The sequence below is a fragment of the Aethalodelphis obliquidens genome, unplaced genomic scaffold, assembly GCF_003676395.1.
Source record: "Aethalodelphis obliquidens isolate GAN/ISIS:26980383/991018 unplaced genomic scaffold, ASM367639v1 scaffold8, whole genome shotgun sequence".
Taxonomy (NCBI): domain Eukaryota; kingdom Metazoa; phylum Chordata; class Mammalia; order Artiodactyla; family Delphinidae; genus Aethalodelphis; species Aethalodelphis obliquidens.
The window spans coordinates 59,187,759-59,207,388 of record NW_020837952.1 but is presented as its reverse complement, the minus strand read 5'-3'; the positions used below and the strand labels follow the sequence as shown (position 1 = coordinate 59,207,388).

General features: G+C 54.5%; 1 protein-coding gene across 1 annotated transcript in view; it reads left to right on the top strand.

The window, feature by feature from the left end:
- The window catches only part of EFCAB6 (EF-hand calcium binding domain 6), an 88,649-nt gene extending 73,795 nt beyond the window's left edge, over window positions 1-14,854 (top strand). The window contains 5 exon segments of the mRNA XM_027107900.1: window positions 5,226-5,456; window positions 6,756-6,909; window positions 8,982-9,166; window positions 11,858-12,007; window positions 14,614-14,854. Coding sequence (XP_026963701.1) covers window positions 5,226-5,456; window positions 6,756-6,909; window positions 8,982-9,166; window positions 11,858-12,007; window positions 14,614-14,736 — 843 coding nt within the window. The 3' untranslated portion in view covers window positions 14,737-14,854.
- The last annotated feature ends 4,776 nt before the right edge of the window (window positions 14,855-19,630 follow it).

The window sequence follows — 19,630 nt, the reverse complement described above, 5'->3', positions numbered from 1 at the left end:
GAAAAGCAGGGAAGAGGGTAGTGCTAGGGAATTGGGAGGGTGTGTTGTGAGTAGGGCGGTCAGGGGAGGCCCCTGAGAAGGCAACATCTGATTAAAGACCTGGGTCAGGTGGATGGCTGGGAACAGCGGAGGTTGGATCATGAATGCGTTTCAGAGTTGGAGGCAGCAGAATTTGCTAATGGATGTGGGTGGAAGAGTGAGAAGGGGAGTAGAGGATGGGGAAGCCAAAGAAGCCGTGGATGGGGTGCTGTGGGGGGCAGGGGGGAGGGGAGGGCAGGCGTGGGGCGCCTCACTGGTCCATTGTCCACAGTCACACCTTCTGTCCTGCTCTCCTTCCTGTTCACTTTCTTTTTTGCTCAAGTACATCTTTACTTGCTCTTTCAGGGGAGAGGAAGCCCGAGAGCTTCCCTATTTCACCTTCGTCCTCAAAAGATAGTTTGGCTGGGGATAGAATTCTAGGTCCAAGTTTTCTCTCCCTGACCCTTTCAAGCGGTTTCTCAGTTGCCTTCCAGCATCTCTCGGTGTTGATGCGACATCTGCTAATTATCACATGCTTTCTGCAGGGCCCCGATCCCAGTGGGAAGAAAGGCAGGGGCTGAGCTACTCATGCCACTTCCTTTTTACCAGAATGCTCCTCTGAGACAAGGGGTGAGGTAGGAGTGAGTGAGGAGAGAAGAGCCAGCCGGGCTGTTCGGATAAGTCCCAAATGCTCCCCACGCAGCTCGCCCAGGTGGGTCTCCTCAGCGTGGTCGCCACCGCCGGCTGGTCCTACAGTTGTCTGGGCCTGGTCCTAGGGACTGGACTCCTCCTGCCTTGGCCTCTAGGCTTTTGTCCTCAGTGACTGTGGACACTAGCAGCACAGGCCAGTTCCAGTTGCTACGTCAGGTAGTGGGTGATGGCTTGGTTCTAACTGCCCATCTCACATGGGGGCCTCTTGTCCCTGTTCCTGAGAGAGTACCGCCCTCCACCTGCATCATACCATGCCTCGAATGCCATGGGTTTCTTCTCCATTTCTGTTTAATCCGATTTCCCTGTTGTGTTTGAATAAGGACAATGCATTTTATTTATTTATTTTTACATCTTTATTGGAGTATAATTGCTTTACAATGGTGTGTTAGTTTCTGCTTTATAACAAAGTGAATCAGCTATACATATACATATATCCCCATATCTCCTCCCTCTTGCGTCTCCCTCCCACCCTCCCTATCCCACCCCTCTAGGTGGTCACAAAGCACCGAGCTGATCTCCCTGTGCTATGCGGCTGCTTCCCACTAGCTGTCTATTTTACGTTTGGTAGTGTATATATGTCCATGCCCCTCTCTCACTTCATCCCAGCTTACCCTTCCCCCTCTCTGTGTCCTCAAGTCCATTCTCTACGTCTGTGTCTTTATTCCTTTCCTGCCCCTAGGCTCCTGAGAACCTTTTTTTTTTTTTTTAGACTCCATATATATGTGTTAGTATACGGTATTTGTTTTTCTCTTTCTGACTTACTTTACTCTGTATGACAGACTCTAGGTCCATCCACCTCACTACAAATAACTCAATTTTGTTTCTTTTTATGGCTGAGTAATATTCCATTGTATATACGTGCCACATCTTTATCCATTCATCTGTCGATGGACGCTTAGGTTGCTTCCATGTCCTGGCTATTGTAAATAGAGCTGCAATGAACACTGTGGTACATGACTCTTTTTGAATTATGGCTTTCTTAGGGTATATGCCCAGTAGTGGGATTACTGGGTCCTATGGTAGTTCTATTTTTAGTTTTTTAAGGCACCTTCAAACTGTTCTCCATAGTGGCTGTACCAATTCACATTCCCACCAGCAGTGCAGGGGGGTTCCCTTTTCTCCACACCCTCTCCAGCATTTATCGTTTGTAGATTTTTTGACGATGGCCATTCTGACTGGTGTGAGGTGGTACCTCACTGTAGTTTTGTTCTGCATTTCTCTAATGATTAGTGACGTCGAGCATTCTTTCATGTGTTTGTTGGCAATCTGTATATCTTCTTTAGAGGGACAATGCATTTTAAAAAAATAGTTTGCACCTCTCTGCTGAAACTCCCCGTCTGCTCATGCATGCTGGGTACCTTTTCTACTAGATCCGTTAATGTATTAGCCACAGTTGTTTTAATGCTCCCGTCTGACAGTCCCCACAGTGGGCTCATCTCTGACTCTTGTCTGTCGATGGCTGTATCTCTTGGCAACGGGTCGGTTCTTCTTTTGTTGGTATGTCTCAAGATTTTTAAAAAATTGGATGCCAGACGTAGTGTGCAGAAGAATAGCAGAGATGGTGGCATCAATGATATTTATGCCTGGAGATGGGCGCACCTCTTCTCTGTCAGGCTATGAGTGTGGCAGCGTTGTTGAATCAGTCTGGTGGGTAATTGAGCTACATTTGAATTTTGTTGTTGCTACTCCTCCCCAGCGTCAGATCCCTCCAGCAGAAGATTGCCCAGGGCCCCCGGGCTTGAGTGGGTCTGCTATGGCTCCGCCCATGGCTTTGCTTCTCAGTAGAGGAGGGTCTGGAGAAGCGGGCGGTGTTTCACGTCCATCCCCCACCAGTGGCTTCACGTGCCTCTTGGGAGCAGTGGCAAAGGCTGCAGAGGAGAGCTTGTGAGTGTGAGCGTTCCCTGTGCCCGTGACTCCCAGCTCTTCTAGCCTGAGCGCCAGCCCAGCTTGGCCTTTAGGAATTTGCTAACATCTCGGCTGATTTCTTCCCACCCTCGCACTTCCTCCTGAGCCCCACCAGGCATGAGAGCTGGCGCGTCGGGCTCTCCTTGGAGCCTCAGGGCTCCGTGGAGTTCAGTCCCCTCGGCTCCTGCAACCCCAACTGTCTCATGGGCTCAGGAAAAGTTCTGAGTTTGTAGGTATTTGGCTTTTTCTTGGTAGAATGGGAGTGGCGTTCGCTTGCCGCTTTCCACATCACAAGCAGAGGTGGAACCCGAAGTGGTGAATTTTTAAGTAGTTAGAAGGTAGTTGTCTGCTACTCTGCGTTTCCAGGGGACCTTTCAGCAGGCGTGCATTCTGCCCCGTGACCTGGAAACTTGCTGACATGCAATGAACTTGCCTTTCAGTTCCTTCACAAACCACAGGAATTTTACCTGGGTCTCACGTCCAGTTCACAGGCCCATAAGTTTCCAGAGTCTACTTCTGTGGTACCCATTTCCAGTCTTCTGATGCCCCTCCTGTCCCCACAGCCCACACCAGCCGCCATCCTGTGCTGCACCTCCAGGCTGCATCAGTGTCCTGGGCTGTAACCCATCAGGGCTGAAGAGCCACACGTGGGCCTCCACTTCCCCACCCGCCCAGGCCCGTCCTAGCAATGTGTATTCTGCCCGTTGAAGCCCCTTTAGTTAAAATAGGATAAGAATAGGGTTTGCGCGGTCCTACCTTGACCTCGCTTTTGCCTCACAGGGTTTCATTAGGAAGGTGGTGGGCGCCTGCCTCACCTGCCTGAGAACGAGCCCCTTTTGTTGTCCGTGGCCGTTCTGCAGGCGTCCTCATTTCCATGCTTCAGCTCTTCACTGCCTCCTGAAGCATTCATGCCCATCCTTTGTATCTGTCCTTAATCACATGACCTTCCTCCCACTTGCCTCCCAAGTCTTGCTAAGATACGAGAGCATGAGAGCCCACCGGCAGCCCACCCTCCTTTAAGCCACATCTTTGTTCCTTAAAGCCCTTCCTGAGAGTTGTGATCGGAACACGGTTTAGCCCTTGCCTCCAATCCCTCTTCATTTCTAAAGGGTCTTCCCATTGTCTGATCAGTTGTATCATGTGATACGGAACTTCAGCCGTTAAAAAAAAAAAAACATGTATTGAGCACCTACTGTGTGCTAGCACCTTTGCAAGATGGTTGGCATTCAAAGATGAATCTCAGAGGATCCTTCGGGGAATCTCTCAGCCAGGCTAGGTGTCCCCTCATGGGTGATTTCATCAGGATGCCAGAAGGGAGAGAAGAGGCTCCGGTCTGCCCAGTGGTTCTGGAAAACTTCCCTGGAGGAGACCGGTGCGGGGGTTACTGCCCTTGGTGATGATGCTGTGGCCTGTCTGAGCCCATGTGAGCACTTTCTCAGGGACCCTCACTTCCACTTCCCCGAGTAGTTTTCCCTCATTGATCAAAATTAAAGCAACATAAAACTACAGGTGTGATAAATGACACTGAACTATACACACACACATGAAGTTGTTACGTAAGATGTAACCTTGGAGGGAAGTTGGGTGGAGGGTCCCTGAGGACCTCTCTGTACCATTCTTGCAACTTCCTGCAAATCTATAATGATTTCGAAATAAAAAGCTAAAACACATCAAGAATGTTGTCTCAAACTAAGCCGTTTTCCCTTCTCAGGGCCTGGAATATTCTCCCTCTCTTCCTCACCCCTCAGTACTTCATTTCCAGAATTTCAAGTAGAGCCGGACATGGTCCCTTTTAATATGCTTCTGGAAAACCCCAGTGGAGCCCACAGGCCAAGCTGGTTCCTGACCAAGTTCAGGCACAGGGTAGGAACATCCCTCCCATGGCCTCAGGGGTGGAGAGGCAGCTGCACTGGGCCTCGGGGGCTGTGGAAAAGCAAATTGGAAGTAAATTACCATCTTCTCGGCCCCCTGAACAGCCCCCGAGTCACCAAGGGCGGCTCACTTGGCATTGAGTCATTTTGCAACATCCCTGCCGGGCCGCGTGTGGCCCTGACCCAGCCCGTGACATCGGATGGCACCGACACAAAACCGTGAACTTCTGCTGTTCTCCAGATGCCTCCCTTTTCATCTTGCGAGAAGACATTGTTTGCCCTGAGGGTGAGAAAAGTTGCGGTGGCTGAGGGCTGCAGCACCTGCGTGTTGTTCGCAGGGCTCAGGGGGCCTTCGAGGAGCAGGAAGGAGCCTGGCTGGGCTCCCGGGAGCGAGGTGGGCTGCGGCTTGATTTGCATTTTCTCCTAAAACATTCTTCTGTCCTGCAGCTCAGTCTCTGTGACCACTCACAAGACTTAATGGCCTTAACGTGCTCGCTAAGGGCCCAATTCAATTAAAAAGTGTCCTGCAGAAGCCACCCACGATCCTCCCGCGTCTGCTTTCCCGGGAAGCCGCAGCCGGATGGGCGTTTTTCTTTTTTCAATTTTTCATTTGACGTGGGCCCTGGACCCCTGCGGAGGAGAGCGCCTCTTCGCTGGCTTCTTCCCCACTTCTGAGGGTTTGCCACTAACCCTGGGAGGTAACCTCTGCTTCTTTGCCAGTTTGATAGGCTCTGGGACCAGATGCCCGTCGATGCCAAGGGAAGGCTGCAATACCTGGACTTCCTCAGGAGCTTCAGCTCGGAGAAGGCGGCCCCGCCGCCGGCCCCGGGCGCCTCGGCCAAGGCGCAGAGAGGGTGCGGCGTCCCCGAGGTCTCAGAGAGAAGCAGGTCTGCAGGGTTGTCGCCCACTCGAGACCTGAAAGCAGGGTCCAAACCGCGGAGTCATCCCTGCGTGAGTTCCCGTCTCGCAGCATCTAACTGGGTCCACGTCCCGCCGGGGCTGGGGTCCTAGTGTCCCCACAGGGTGTGGGTGACCGAGAAGGTGGCCAGGGTGAGCCTGGGGCGGGGGGCTCAGAGGAGAGCCACTGGTGGGTCCTCTCAGTCACCTGCCTGGGAGGGGAGGTAGCTGTGGGCACGGGGGTGTGGGAGGGAAGAGTAAAGAGGGTTCAGAGCAGGGAGGGACCTTGGGGGCGGGGGCGGCATGTCAGCCACACGGAGGGCATCCTCTCGGACGAACGCAGATGCCCCGGGCTGGACAGCCCCGCCGTGGGCCACAGGACCCGCAAGGTAAGTGTTGTCACACCCGTTCTACGGTTGAAGATACGAGGCTCTAAGAAGGGTCCTCGTGAGTTCAGGTCGCTTGTTAGACACAGAGAGAGCTGATTTCAAACCCAGGCCTGTCTGACCGCACGGCCCTGGACCTGGGCTGAGCCGCCCCGGCCTGGGATGGGGAGAGGGGCTCAGCCTCACCGAGGCTCCCCTTCCTCTGCAAGAAGCTTGACGGTGTCTCCAGGCGAGGGTTGTTGAGGGGATGCCAGCGGGCACAGGAGCACGCCCACCGCCGAGCCTCGTGCACGGCGAGCGCTCATTCATTCCTTGGGCCTTCAGTCAACACGTGTTTATCGCACGCCTACTACGTGCGGAGAATGAACACAGGTCCCTGCCCTTGTGGAGTTTACGGCCTTGGGGGTGATGGGCAAGAGTAGTGAACATGTAAGGAAAGTATTGAGTGAGTTAAAGAGGGTGTATGGAGCAGAATGAAGCATCCCGAAGGCATCCACGCCTCAGTCCCCGGAACCTGTCGTGTGTACCTTACATGGCGAGGGGCAGTCAAGGTTGCAGAGGGAGTTAAAGTTGCTAATCGGCTGACTGCAAGACAAGATTGTCCCGGAGTGTCCGGGGGCCCGAGGTAATCACATGGGCCGGTCACTGGGGACACAGAGGCAGAAGGGTCATACTGGAGAGATGCAGTCTGGGGGAGACCCACCCAGCGTTGCAGCTTTGAAGGTGAGGGACGGGGCCACGGGTCAAGGAATGTGGAGGCCTCCAGAAGCCAGAAAGGGCCGGCTATATATTTGTTTCCAAACCTGTTTCTGTTAAAATGGTAACATTACCGTTTTTGTTTTGTTTTTCATTTTATTTCTGAAAATAATGCTGCCTGTGAAATTGTGCGCCTGAGTCCTATCTGTGAGTTTCTCTTATTACTTCCACGTGGAATCTCAGGTTACAAGACAGTTTTCTATCTTGCTAGACCCCCGCGAGCACGACCCCGCCGCTGCAGAACTGCGAGCCCGTGGAGAATAAGCTGCGGAAGAAGATCCAGGGCTGCTGGCGCGAGTTCCTGCGAGAGTGCCAGAAGAGGGATGCCAACAAGCAGGGCGAGATCCCCGCCACCGAGTTCCAGGGTGCGTCCCGTTCCCTTTCCCCCTGGGGATACAGGGTCACCTCCCAGCACAAGTCCACTCCTCATGGTGGCGGCAGGGGAGTGACACAACAGGGACCCAGCAGGGAGCACCTCGATAAACCCCCAGTATGGGGGACAAGGACTCCTAACGCCTCAGCCCCTAGCAGGCAGGTCCACACCTTCCCGATCAGGTCAGCACGCGAAACCACGGGCTGGGTTGTGGTCTCTGGGCAGGTTGTAAATGGTGACAGACTTGCAGAGCTGAGGGAGGTGGGACATGGGCGGGGCGCAGGGGACAGCTGGGGACCCAGCTCTGCCCTATTGATTCGATTTTCGCCGTGTAGCACTTGGGTAGTCTTGAAATAAGACCAGTTAGACGTACACTCCCACTAATTGTTGCATACTGTTTACACAACCTTTCACATTACAGGAAAACCTGACCAGGTCACTCCTCTGCTTAAAAGCCCCCTCAGCCCATTCCCCACCCCCGCCGTCTTTAATATATGGACCCCTTTTAAAGGAAAGCGTTTTTCCTGAGAACCTCCTATATCAACATAAACTACTTTTATGGTGTAAACTCTTTAAGTGAACAGCTCCTACCTCGCCCCCCCCCAAAAAAACACTTATGAGTTAAATATAAAAATTTGAAATCAGTTATAATTAAACGATGTGACATTGATTTGACGTGACATGTCTCGCTGAAACGAAATCACCAGTGTGGGTTTCAATGCACGTTGGCGTCCCCCTTGTTTTTTAGTTAATTCTTTTGATTTTGAGCGTGATGAACCCTAACTTGCTGTTCTTCATCATCATCACCATCATCACTGTTTTTCTTTTTAACCGTGAACTCCCGTAAGCACCCCATCCACGGCTCTGACAGTGCATCCAAAGTTCAGTGCTCTGAAAAAAAAAAAACACACTGATTAATTTTCAGAAGTCATTGTGTATTTTCTATACGTGTTGGATGGCCTTCTGCAAGTTGGAACCTCCAAGGCATCTAGTGGCCATTCCCTTGGGTCCCCCCGCCCATGTCCTGGGTGCACCGTGCCCTCCTACTGCTTTCCTCTGTGCAAAGGCAAAGAAACCTGTTTGCACAAGTGCAGCAGTGTCTTCTGGGCTGCGCTGGTTTGAAGACATCATGTCTATAAATCCCACATCCACTGGTTTTCCTCACTAACCTCTACAGTTCATGCAGCACAGTGTTCCACTCCCAGAAACCTTGTTGCCTTCGTGATGTCCAGTGGAAGTCTCAGCTCATTCACCTTAAACTAAAATCCTTATCCTACCTCTCTTCCAATTACGCGTCGTGACTCCAAAGGAAGCTTTGGCTGTATACCTAGTAAAAGACTGAGCACATGTATTAGTGCAAAGTAAGGGGGTGTTGACTCCTGACATTGCCACCTCAGGGCAGCCAGGAGGACTCCCCAGTGTGGCATCGACGTGACCCTAGTCAGAAGGCCAGACACAAACCCTCAAATCGCGTGGCGGTTGTCTCTTCCGGGAGGTCCATGTGTTCCAGAATACACATTTCAGATCATTAAGGTGAAAACTCAAAATGCATAAATTGGTGTAGCCTGGGAGACCCTTGGGAGCGTATCTCGGAAGCACAGTTGGAAAATGCTTGCTCGGGGGCCAAGTCTGAATCCCTGACCCCCAGTCGGGCCCCTGCCGGACTCAACCCCAGCACATGGAACCTTCCCTTCTCCCCTCCTGCCCGGCTCTGCCCCGACTCCCGTCTGCTGGGACCATCCCTCTGCCTTCTCCCCGCCTGCGTTCGTAAGCCCCACGGTGTCGTGTCCGTACTGCCGTGACCACAGTGATGGTGACCGTGCAAAGCCAGGCCGGCAGGCAAAGCCTAGACCGAGGGGGCCCAGCAGGACGCGGGTCCCCTCCCTCCTTGCCGCACTTACCTCGTCGCGTGCCTGTGTGTTTCCATATCTGTCCGGCCACCAACCATGAGCCTGTGAAGCAGGCACAGGGCGTCTCAGCCAGTGATGAGTGAGTGAATGAAGCCGTGATCAAACGAATGAGTGAACCGACCGCCACCAACTGAACTGACATGTTTGCCTTTAGCTCTCGTGGAGAAATTCAACCTGGGCGTAAACAGAGATGAGTGCCGGCAGCTCATCGACACGTACGACTTAAAGAACAACGGGAGGTTTGCTTATTGTAACTTCATTCAGAGCTACGTCCTCCTGTTAAAAGCAAAGGAAACCTCGCTGATGCAGAGAATGAAACTGCAGAAGGCGACTAAAATGGTACGTGGATCGTCCAGAGGAAAGGGGTGGGGCTGGGGCTCAACGGGCTTCCTTCATTTTTCTCAGTTCCGCCTACATCCCATTGTCTCACTTCATACAAACGGTGGCCCCATAAGGGCCTGGAGACCCCAGACTGGGAACCAGCAGCCTGGATCCCAGGTTCTCAAACTGGCTGGGTGGCACATGCCCGCGGGCACCTCTGTGTGGCGAGCGTCGGGGAGAGTGTCAGCGGCTCACACGGCCACCAGGAGCGGGGGGTCTCGGTCAGTTCACTGGAGAGGCAGGTGGGGTGGGGCCACAGCAAAGGGAAGCGCCTGTAACTTACACATCACCGCCGGTTCACTCCTCAACTGTCTGAGACGGGCTGGCCTTGCTCCTGGTGTGGGCGGCCAGTCGCAGACCCTTTCTCTTTCTTGCGTAAACTACACCCGTGATGCACTGTCTGCAGTTCTCTTCTCGTTTCCTTGAAGAGGAATGAGACCCTAAAGATGCTTAAATGGCAACTGGAGGGCCTGTGCCCTAGATTTTTACCTTTTTTCTTAATCGTTTGTCATTTTATGATTCTCGCCCACACCCACTTCAGCCACGCTGTTCACAGACTCACCTTTTTCGAGTCTTTCCACAGCATGAAGTAGAACAAGCCTTTTTCACACTCATATTCCATCACCTATAACGCTGAATTCAGTTACATTGAATTAAACAAGTACAACCGGCCTTGTCGACCTGGGAGCAAACACAGCTGAAACCAGCTGCTGTAGGACTCAGCTGCGGGGACCAGAGGTGTGGGGCAGACCTGACAGCATAGGTGGCGGCTTAAGACTGCTGGCGGCTTAGCCCAGCAAACAGTGGATTCCATCGCAGAACTTTCCATGCAGCCGAATTTGTCATTTTGTGCTAAATCGGGCCCCATCTTAGCATAGTTTCTAGTTTAGCCAAGCAAAGGCTTAGGCCAAGTTAAGGAAGTAAAACTTAACCTTAAGACAATTCTTTCTCTAGCTCAGCTTTTCTGTGAGTGGAGAAAACACTGTCCTTGGTGGGTCGTCAGGGGACACAGGAACATAGCTGGAGACCACACAGCCTTCAAGGCCCCCCCAGCTCTGGCCCTCCTCCACCTCTCCCGGCCTCAGCTCCCCCTTCTGTAAATGAGGGGAGGCGTGCTGAGCCCCTGGGCAGATGTCCCAGCTCGCCTCCGTGTGCCGCTGCCTCGCCCCCCAGCTCCGGGCTTTCACCCAGACGTGACCACAGCCTCCGCTCTGTGGCTTAGGCTAGTCCTGTCCTGCATCCTGGGCATGACTGACAAGGAGGTGAGACTCCCCGGGAGCCTTTCCCAGGAGAGAGTGTGGCCAGGGCCTGCCCCTGCTCCTGCCCCTGCCTGGTCCCCGTGCCAGTCCCCGTCCCCTCTGCAGGCTGTCCAGGCCCCACCATGCCAACTGTCTGCCGGCAGAGTAGCTGAAAGGGCCATTGCCTTTTCTAGTGCTTTGGGGGCTTTCTACAACTTTGACAGCAGAGACACCCTCTGTGGAAGTGAGCTGGGGCTTTGCTTCGGGGGGCTCTTCTAGAGGACTTCTGGATGGGTTGGTGTACAGGGCTGGGATGGAAAACCCTTTCTCAGGCCAAGCTTGGGTGTGGGAAGGGCAAGTGCGCATACAATCCCTTCTCTTCCGTGCATGCTGACCAGCTGATTGGATAAATTGGCAGCTAACGAAGCTATAGGGTATCTGGTTTCTATCATAGGTGCTAAATTATACAAAAATTGAAAGCAGTTTAACTTTGTGCTGATTTGTTTCATGTAGTGCCATGTTAAAAATTAAACTTTCCCGGGGCTTCCCTGGTGGCGCAGTAGTTGAGAGTCCGCCTGTCGATGCAGGGGACACGGGTTCATGCCCCGGTCCGGGAAGATCCCACATGCCGCGGAGCGGCTAGGCCCGTGAGCCATGGCCGCTGAGCCTGCGTGTCCGGAGCCTGTGCTCCGCAACGGAAGAGGCCACAACAGTGAGAGGCCTGTGTACCGCAAAAAAAAAAAACTAAACTAAACTTCCCCCAAATGTGTTACACATGACTGCCTAAAGTCCACCTCTGTGATACTCAGATGTGCTTTGGGGCCAAAACGTGCTCAAATATCTTGTTTCCAATCTAATAAATAGCATCTAAATGAAATAATCGTAGGGTAGTGTACTGTCTAATCACTAGATATAATTACAACCTTGTGATTTTTTTAAAAAACTCTGTTCATTTTAAGAACGTACTAGAAGACCCCAGCTGAATCTCTTTTTTTCCCTCAGACTGTTTTGAAATTGGCCGGTTATCTGCCTGTCTCTCCCCTCAAGTACGTGGGGAGGGGCTCCCCGGGAGGCAGCCTGGCAGGTGTTGGTGTCAAGCGGAGCCTCCCTGAGCCTCCATTTCCCAATCCAGGAAATGGGGATGTGGAGACCTACCTTCCTCCCAGGGTGGGGGAGGAGCGGAAGGAGGCGCACAGGCGATGCTGTTTGTGATCATTCCACACATAGACTTGAAATGTGCGCTTGCTGACTCCATCCTAGCTGGGAGCGTGGGGTGGGGAGTGAGCAGGGGGCCAAGACGACAGAAGCTGGCAGCCCTCCTCCCTCCCTTCGGGCCATGGCCTGTCCGCTCCATCCTTCCCATCCGAAAGCTCCTTTCTTACCTCCTCTTGGTTTTTGGTTCTTTTCCCAGAAAGAAGGCGGTGCTGAGACTTCTTCCTTTTACGCCGCTCTGCTGCGGATTCAACCCCAAATTGTGCGCTGCTGGAGGCCGATGCTGCGCACACTCAAGGCCTACGACGAGGGAAGGACGGGGCTTTTAAGCGTGGCTGATTTCAGGATGGTGAGCACAGCTCCTGTGCGGCTGTGACCTCTGACCAGGAAGCAGTTGCCAAAGGCCCATGGCCAGAAAACCTCCAGAAAGGATCCGCCGGCCCCCAGCGGAAGGCCCGGGTGTGGGCAGCTGTCCCAGACCTCACTTCCCCACTTCCCCCAGGTTGTCAAGGGCCGAGTGCACGTGTCCCTGTGCTGCAGACCCCAGGCTCTCCTCCCTGAAGGTTTCTAGAACCCTGCAGGGATGTCCCGGTGCCAACACTTGAGTGCCGCTGCCCTCGGGGCAGCACGACAGCTGCTGCGTCTCGCGGAGCCCTGGCTGCACTCCACCCCGCCCCAGGCCAAGCCTCCTCCCCAGCCCCCGTCCCAGGTCTTTATGGGGGGGAGCCGGCAGGGTCACAGAGCAGAATGACAGCATCGGGGGGCCGAGGCGGGGTCCCAGGTGTGCGACTCAGGGCCCACAGACCCCAGCCCTGCCTCGCAGGAGCCCCGGGGTCGGCCCTCCCCTCTCCCGCAGCCGCCCTCACGTGGAGGGGCTGCCCACCGCGCACCACACGGTTTGGTAAGCAGCTCTCCCGACAGAGCCTGAACCCTGGTGCCTTTCCTGCCCCGCGCAAGTCCAGCATCCACGGAGGAAGGTGGTCTGGAGGGAGCGCCTCGCCCGCCGCAGCCGCCCCTCTGGAGCAGAACCTCTTCGCTTGGCTTTACCCTGCAGAACCTTGGGAGCGCTTCTCCCAGAGGAAAGAAGCGGCCGCCCTCGAGGGGGACTTAAAACTCCCGCGTTCAGAATAACATAGAACTCCTCGGATTGGCAGTTTCTTGACCCCCCCTCCTGTCCTCTCTGCATCCCCACCCCGGCCACTGAGGTTCAGAAAATCATTGAGGTCTAGAGCATTAGATTAAAAATCAAATATTACAGCCAGGAAGAAAACTCAGTCAGGACATCACAGAGACAAGGGGTTATGGCCTCAAAAGGCACTTACAAAAAATGTATTCCTTAGACTTATCTGTGCTCAGCAGCTAGAAAAAAGTTTAAGTAAAAAAGCTTTTCTTAAATAATAATGTAGGAAGATGAACCGCAGTTGGAGGGCCTGGCGGGGCTGCATTCTCAAGGGCCTCGTGCAAGGCGCTGGAGGGCGAGGGGCCCCCTAGAGCCCCAGTGCCGCGCACGGTGGGTGGGGGCCAGGCCTGTCGCTGGGCCGGGGCCTCCGTGCCCCACAGTGGCAGCCAGCTCACAGCGTTTGTCTTTACTTTGGGGGCAAGTAAAATTCTCAGCCAGAGAAGGGAAGGAAGCGGGTGAGCTTCTGTTAGTCTCCTCGTCTTCAGGTAACTTCCCAGGAATTCGGGGTGGATGACAGCAGGGAGAGGGCAATAGAAACGGAGACGATGCCCTCAGCAGAGCCAGAGCCCGAGACCAGATGGGTGCTGGGACCCTCTGGACACCCAGGCTCAGTCGCCTTTTCTGCTCTCAGCCCATCAGCCCCATAGCCAGGCCAGCTGACCTCAGCCCCATGGTCCCGGGCCTCTCCTGCCGGCCCCAGAGGAACGTCGGGCTCTTCTAGCCCCACTTTCTAGCCCCCTCTGAGAAACAAATTATAACACAGAACATAGATGGGGAATGTATAACCTAATCTTTATCTAATAGGGTATCTATCTATTAAAATTTGTCTCAGTTGCACATAACAGAGGTGAAAAAAAAAAATAACAGCACCTTAAACATGGTAGAAGTTTATTTCTCTCTCACATAAAAGAATCTCAGAGGTAGGAAGTCCAGAGCTGGCATGGTGGCCGGACAGTCATCGGGGACATCTGTATTTTTTTCTGCTCTCCTCAACACCTGACTTCCTGCCTCAAGGTCGCCTCATGGTCCAAGATGGCTGCTAAAGCCCCAGCATCAGTTTCACATTCCAGGCAGCAGAAGAGAGAGACAGAGGGCACGCCCTTCTTCTTTAGAGACTTCCCAGAAGTCCCGCATAACATTCTCAGTTAGTTTTAACTGGCCAGAACATACCTAGCTATAAGAGAAGCTAAGAAATGTCGCCTTTTTTAGGTGGATCCCAGCAGCCTGAAAATCAGGGTTCTGATAACAGAAGGGGAAAGGGCAATCGGTGTTGGTTGGGCAATAGCAGGCTCTGCCTTGGGCTGTATTACTGTTGGGTCATAACGACTCCCTGCACCCTGCATCTGCGGGCCTGCCCTCCTCCCCGGGTGGGCCGCACCCCGAGGCCCCCCTAGCTAAGGCCCTGTGGCCAGGTCTCCCCTCCAGTCCCCTCCTCTCCGTCCATCCTCCTCATCCTCCACGTTGACCAGCCTCACTACCCTTCGGGGAGGCGATTGTGGGAGGGCCGGCCAGGGGTAGGGAACCCCAGCGGCTCCCATCTGAAGGGAAGTCCAGGGGTCTTCGTGTCCCGCACCCGTGTTGCTGGACGGAGCTGCCCTGTTGGAGGGGGGCGGGGGGTGGGCAAAGAAGAGGGGTGGGGAGAAGGGAAGCGGGAGAGAGAGCTGCTGGGGGCAACTCTGGAGGTGGGCGGTCCAGGCTCGGGGCGGGAGGAGAGGTGGGCGCATGCTTCCTTGAGGGGCTCCGAGACCAGTGGGGGATCCCTGTCTCTTCTGCAGATCCTGAGGCAGTACGGCATCAACCTCTCCGAGGAGGAGTTCTTCCACATCCTGGAGTATTATGACAAGACGCTGTCTTCAAAAATCTCCTACAACGACTTCCTCCACGCCTTCCTTCAGTAGGGGGCCAGCTCTGCGAGCCCAGCGTGGACAGACGGGGACCGCAGGGCCTGTCCCCGAGACTAGTAAAATCTATCACTGGGCTGTCTAACGAACTTCCAGAGTGTCCCCAAAACAGAGCCCACACCCACGCCCGGCCTGCGTCTTTCCGAGGTCATCCCAGGCCCAGCGCTGGGCTCTAGCGTCAGCAGTGGCCTTCCAGAGGGCCTTGGGGCTGCCCCGCTGAGCCTCGGGACCCTCGTTAGTTTGAGCAAATTAAAATGTTAGTCTCTGCAAGAATGATGCTTGAGGCTTTAAAGGAACCACCAATGATAAACTTCAAAACTCAGACTTTCTGAAGGTTTTATTCATAAGCGCTTGCTGGTGCCTCAGGGACGCCACAGCACTTCCTCCACCTGCGTCACATCTGTGCCCCTGCTGGGCTTGTCCACAGGGCCGCCTCTCTGCCCCTGGGCACACAGGCACCAGCCTGACGTCACGGAGGAGCAGCCGGCGTCTACGTCAGGCCCCATGTGTTCTTTGGGGGCTCAGGCTTTCCAGGGCCCTGCTGAGCTGACCGCTGATTGGAGCCACCCACCAGCGCCCATTGCGGGAGGGACTCTTGCTTGGACACAACAGGGTGTGACAAGCTGAGAGAAGTTTTCAATTGCCGCAGTCCTTTCCACCCATCATGAAGAAGATGGAAGGGAGACAGTTTGCTGCCTCCTGGAAAGTTCTGGAAGGAACAGAAGAGGCAGGCAAGAGAGCTGCCCCTGAGCTGTGTGACCCCGGGCTGTCAGGGAGGGGTGGGGGCAAGGAGCCTCCACTGTCACCCTGAGCAACACACAAGCAACACACGGCCAGCGGACCTCACGTCCCTCAGAGGGACGCCCGGCCGGCCAGCTCCCGCCGCGGCCCCAGCCACTGGAGGGCGGGTTCCCCAGGGCCTGGGCAGTGGCCTGGGCTTCTCCTCCCCTTTCCTGTCGTCACTGCCATGGCCACGCCTCCTCCTTTCCCTGCTCCCACGGGACACAGACACGGCTGCTGACCAGGGAAGGAGTCAAATGTTCAACCAGAGACCACGGGAGCTCTTAGGAAGCCAGAGCAGAGCTGACCTCCTGTGAGCCCTGCTGGCTGCACAGCCACTCCAGTGGGCCAGGTGGGGTCTCCGTCCCCAGTGGAGAGATGGAGACCCTGAGGCCCAGATGGAGGAGGGAAGGACGCCCTCTGGGGTGCCTGAGGAGTGGGGACATGGCTCCTTGCTTCCTGCCCCTCAGCCAGGCACCCCGCAGCCCGGCAGGGGGCATCGGGGACCAGGCTGAGGAGGCCTGGCTGGGCCAGGACTGCGGAGGCCCCCAGATCCCAGAGAACCTGGGGGCCCTGGAGGAGGCTCAGGGGATGAAGATGCCCACTGCTGGGGTGGGGTAGGGGGGTGGTGTGTGTGAAGGGGGAGGGGTTGCCCTGAGGGCAGCCTGAGTTCAGGGAGGAGGGAGGGAGGGGCCGTGGTCCCTGCTGGCCCCAAGTCAGTGCTGTGGAACAGGAACGCCCTCGGCCCCAGCAGCTCTTCTTCCTAAGGGGCGGGGGTGGGAGGATGCCCTGCCTTTGTGCCCCTGCCCCAGCATTCGGGGCCCCACCTGTGTGCCCAGCCCCCACCCTGTGTACCTGGCTTCAACCTTCTTGAGATGCCGCTTACACTGTGCACCTGCTCCTCAGGGAATGCTAACTTGTCCTTCAAAACTCAGTGCAGGGCTTCCCTGGTGGCGCAGTGGTTGAGAATCTGCCTGCCAAGGCAGGGGACATGGGTTCGAGCCCTGGTCTGGGAAGATCCCACATGCCGTGGAGCACCTGGGCCCATGAGCCACAACTACTGAGCCTGCACGTCTGGAGCTTGTGCTCTGCGACAAGAGGCCGCAATAGTGAGAGGCCCGCACACCGTGATGAAGAGTGGCCCCCGCTTGCCACAACTAGAGAAAGCCCTTGCACAGAAACGAATAACCAACACAGCAAAAATTAATTAAATAATTAATTTTTAAAAAAAACAACAACTCAGTGCGGAGCTGCCTCTTACAGGGAGCCTTCCTGACTTCCCCAGGCTGAGCTGCGCATTTCGTCTGATGCTGTTCAGCAGCCTGTGGGTCTGTCGTTGAGGGACTTAGGGGGCCTCCAGGTCAAGAAGGGGCTCAAGAGGCAAGTGGCTCATCCTGACACAGAAGCGGGACTCAGTGGGGTCACAACTGGCCACCAGCCCTCCTGAAACATTCTCAGAGTAGTTTTGGTGTCAGTGAGATGGGGTTCCAGTTCCAGCTCTACCAAGACACTCAGCCAAGTCATTTCACCCCTGAGCCTCACTTTCTACATCTGTAAAATCGGCAATCACAACCCCCTCTCAGAGGACATTGTGAGGACCACATGTGGAAAGAGTTTGGCTCTGCAGTGGGGTTTTCTCTCGGAGTTAGCAGAGCTTCCGAGCTGAGGGTTGCAGGCGAGTGGGCTGTTAGCCACCCTCTCCCTTAACCCCAGAAGAGGTGGGGCAGCTGCTTTCCCAATGCCTGGCCCTTTCAAGCTTGAGTCAAGAGAGCAGGGCTGGACTGAGGATCAGGGTGTCCAGCTGCCCCCTGTTCATCCCCTGGCCCCTGTGCAACTTCCCTCTCTGGCTGAGCCTCCATTTCCGCATCTGCAAAATGAAGATAACCCCGCTTCCCTCGGGCTCGTCCTCCAGTCGGTCTGTGCCCAGCCCCACGAGTCAAGCACAAACCTGTCTCCTAGAACCCCCAACAAGGTAGGTCACAGACAATCATAAGAGAGGACGTCAGGGCTGGTGGGGAGAGCCCTAGGTATGGGAACCCGAAGAGCCCTGGCCCTACACCTAGAGCTGGACTTCGGGACAGAATTTCAGCAAGGGGTTGAGGGAGGGTTTCAGCTGAGTGCCCTCAGAGTCAATGCCGGGAGGCCAAGAGGGCTGGGCCATTTCCCAAAGGCAGTACCGTGCTCCCAGCCGGGACCACCCGTCCCCTCCCTCTCCTCTTTCCTGGGTCCTTGTATCCCGATCAGGTGTCTTCAGGTGGGCACCCTTCCCAGAGCCAGGCCCAGCTGGGAGCAACAGCCCGTCTGGATCCTACTGTGTTGAAAGAACTGAGTGCCCATTTTTCCACCCCAGTAGAACTCATATTAAGGCAAATGGCCCTATTTGTCTCCCCGTCATGTATCCATGTCCCTTGCTTTTGACCTTGAAGTTCCTGTTGCTAACTAATGTCTATTTCCCCAGTCCTTGAATCCACACTCAGCCATGTGACTTGTTTTGGACAATGAGCTGTTAGCAAGCATGACACAACAGAGGTTTGAGAAGCACCTGTGGTTTTGGGCTTTGAGATGCAGGGAGCTGGAAAGAGCGTCACTCCCACCTGTATGAGAAGAGAAAAGCTGGACAAAATGCAAGTTAACAGCTTTTCTTAAACCCACCTGAGAATGGAGCTCGGCGCAAACAAGTCACTAAAGTCTAGAGATAGACAGGTGCCTGCAGGGAGAAACAAGACCCAAGCATTTGCTTACCTGAGATAGACATCACAGAGTACCGTATAAGCCAGTAAGAGGATTCAGCTGGACATTTTTAACAGATTGCTCAAAACCAAATGTGGGCTAGCCTGAGAATGTGGAGGCTCTGGGGGCTCTGACACAGGAGTTTGCATCCTCTGGGAACCTCACCAGGTGCTCACAGAGATCAGGGAGCATCCAGAGGAAGCTTCCTCTGGCCCTGTCCCCGCAGCGGTGTGGCCGGAAGAGGTACCAGCAGCCACTGCTGGAACTCTGCCAGAACCCATCTCCCCATCCCTCGAAGGGAGCAGAAAGCTCCCTATGCAGAGAAAAGGACAGAAAACCCTAGCCTGAGGGCACCGGTCAGAACCCAGTTCAGGCGAGGGGGCAGAACAAGCTCTACTCCTGGAGGTGGAGGGGGGCAGAAATATATGCTAAGCCCTGTATTATATCTGCAGGAGGGGCAGGGCGCTCATGAAGGCTCACAGTCTGCAAGGCCGAATCAGAACCTCAGAGAAGACCCCACCCCATCCTCTACCACCACACCAACAATCATCAAATAAAATGAAAGGTGAAACAGGCAGGAGAGCCACAGGAGCCCATCGCTCCAGGGAGCAGCACAAAGGAAGACCCAAAGGCAAGCTGCAAGCAAAATTCAATGCAGCCCGACTCCTGACAAGACCAACCCAAGCCCCACACTAAAGTCCTAACAGAAAGAAAGACATAGTCTTCTCCAAGCGTAAAGAATACTTACCTCAGCATCTGCTGTTCCATTGTATCAGAGGTTAGCAAATCACAACCAGTGGACCAAATAGGGCCTGTGGCTTATTTTCATACAGTCTATGAGCTAAGAATGATTTTCACATTTTTAAAAGGTTGGAGGAGGAGAAAGAGAATAAGAGCAAGAAGGACAAGAGTCGACAGACTGCATGTAGCCCACAAAGCCTAAAATATTTTCCGTCTGACCTTCTACAGAAAAAGTTTGCTGACCTCTGCTATACAACTGTCCAGCTTTCAATAAAAAATTATGAGGCATACCAAAGGGCAATTAAAAGAAAAAAATAAACAGTGAAGAGACAAAGCAGTCATCAGAATGAGACTCAGGGGCTTCCCTGGTGGCGCAGTGGTTGAGAGTCCACCTGCCGACGCAGGGGACACGGGTTCGTTTCCTGGTCCAGGAGGATCCCACATGCCGCGGAGCGGCTGGACCCGTGAGCCATGGCCACTGGGCCTGTGCGTCCGGAGCCTGTGCTCCGCAACGGGAGAGGCCACAATGGTGAGAAGTCCGCGTACTAAAAAAAAAAAAAAAAAAAAAAGAATGAGACTCAGATTTGGCACAGATTTTAAACTATCAGAAAAGAAATTTAAAATAATAAATTTGTATGTT